The 2,226-nt window shown below is 36.5% G+C and overlaps 1 protein-coding gene across 1 annotated transcript; it reads left to right on the top strand.

Moving 5' to 3' along the window:
* Nucleotides 1-548: 548 nt before the first annotated feature.
* Nucleotides 549-2,220, top strand: LOC106941932 (cGMP-specific 3',5'-cyclic phosphodiesterase-like; the record flags this gene model as incomplete). Its single annotated transcript, XM_015025085.1, has 3 exons — nt 549-687; nt 1,701-1,778; nt 2,121-2,220. Coding segments are annotated over exons 1-3 (309 nt in total), but the record flags the coding sequence as incomplete, so codon positions are not given.
* Nucleotides 2,221-2,226: the final 6 nt, after the last annotated feature.

The raw sequence follows: 2,226 nt of genomic DNA, 5'->3' as shown, positions 1-2,226 counted from the left end.
GGGTATCGAATTTTTTTTAGGTCAGGAAAAAGTTTTAGTTAAAAAAAAAATAGAGAGGGACAGTGAAATAGGTCACCTATGCTAGCTTGACTTTGATAGCTTGAACATGTAGATGTGCTGCAGAATTCGGTGTGCTTTGGTTCAGTAAAAAAAAAAAAAAGGCGTCCTACACATTAACTCTCTGACAGATCATCAGAAAACAGGTGTTTAAATTAGCTGTATTCAGACTTATTAATAATTGCAAAATAAACATTAAACCTGAAAACATTAAACTGTAACGGATTAAATGTTATGTCCTTTGTGTGGGAAATATTTGTTGAATCCTGATAAACTAGTGGAGCGTTTGTCAGTCAGTTGCTATGGTAACAGGTCTGCATGTAGCTTACCCAACACAGAGAGTGAGAAAAAAGGAGCATACGAGTGGTTTGGAGTTGTTCTTCAAAGGTTTTTTGTTCTACTGCAGCAGCACAGCTGTGGATGACAAGCAAAAGAATATATTTTTTTTGCACTCCGGCGTTGTGCTCCAAATTTCCGAACGTAAACAATAACATGCAGCATGTTTACACTCACAGTTTTCTCTCTCCAGGGAAACCAGATCCTCAGTGGTCTCTCTTTGGCAGAGTACAAGACCACTCTGAAGATGATTGAGCAGGCAATACTGGCTACGGACCTCGCCCTGTATATGAAGTGGGTACCAGAGAAAACAATTCTAGACAGGCCAGCGGGAGGCATGCTGGGTAATTTGGTCTAAAGCTAAAAACATTCACTCAGTCATCCAAAACCTGTTTGCTCACCCCATACGAAGACATGTTGAATAGTTTCATAATTCCAACTTCATAAGAACAGATTGAGGACGGTCACTTCCTGTTCCAACGGTCACTGGTGTCCAACATTTTGAACACCAGTGACAAAACAAGGTCCATAAAGACAAAGACAGGGAAGTTAAATGCAGACCGACTTGAGATACATTAGAGCAGAAACTGACTCAGGCCGTCTTGTTCACCATCAGTGTCTGACCTCAGAAATGTGACCTGGAAGAAAGGTCTAAATTTCTATAAACACTCCTAAAACCTGTGCAGAACTTTTCCAGAAAAGTTGAAGATCTTGTAAAGGGAGGCCTTTCACCTAGGCCTGTCACAATAACAAATTTTACTGAATGATAATTTGTCCCAGAAGTTATTGCGATAAACCATAATATTGCTTTCAGACAATTTTCAAGCAATATAATGGTAAAGGCATAATAATGCAAGAACACATTCTCAAAGATGAATAAACTTTAAATTTGAATGAATATTTAAATAAATATCCAAAATAAACAGAGGAAAACAAATAAATTAATTATGAGTCATATTTTTTTATGTCCTTCAAAAAAGGGCTAGTTAATACCAAAACACCAGATTGAAGATTCTTATCATCCAGTTTTTGGTAGAAGGAGAAAAACGATAAATGATGCAAATGAAAATTATTAAATTTGTTTTAATTTATCATCCGATTAATTGATTTATTGTTTATTGTGACAGGCCTACTGACACCTATGGATTAGGTACAAAATGTCACTGAAGTTTATATGTGGGTGAAGGCAAACCAGGAGATACTTTGAAACAATCTAGTCTATGAAAGTTTGCTAAAATATGAGTTTCATTAATTGTAGCTGATGCACCAGTTTTAACTTTTTGCTTTCCATCTGCGGGTATTGTCAGAAGACGAGAAGAGTTCTTTGAACTGACCAAGAACAACCAGTTTGTTTGGGAGGATGACCATCACAGGGACCTCCTCAGGTGAACAACAAGACTGAATTTGAAAGGAGTAAATAAACTATTTACAGCAGGAGGTGGCTAATCTGGGATTAGTTTAGTTATTTCTTATATTGTATCACAATGTAGCCAGAAACCTAGTACATTATGTTTAGGTTTTATGTAAGAATGCAGAATCTGGATTAAATCTATCTGGATTAAATTTTTTCTTAACAGAAAAATCTGATCTGAAAAGTGTACTGTGCATTTGTATTTTTACCCTCTTTTTTCTGATACACCTAATTAAAAATGTAGGTCAAATATTCTTGAAGTTATGTTATACCATCACGTGACAGTGTTTATATTGTGTCCCTTCATCTCCCTCAGGTCAATGCTGATGACTGCATGTGACATCTCTGCCATCACTAAACCCTGGCCGGTTCAAAAAAGGGTAAAAAACAACAATCATCTACTCAGATTTACCTTTGTCTCT

This window comes from Poecilia latipinna, unplaced genomic scaffold, assembly GCF_001443285.1.
Source record: "Poecilia latipinna isolate Pla-1442-1.1 unplaced genomic scaffold, P_latipinna-1.0 Scaffold3942, whole genome shotgun sequence".
NCBI lineage: Eukaryota > Metazoa > Chordata > Actinopteri > Cyprinodontiformes > Poeciliidae > Poecilia > Poecilia latipinna.
Note: the sequence above shows the minus strand (reverse complement) of the source record. Positions and strands in the feature narration are given on the sequence as shown.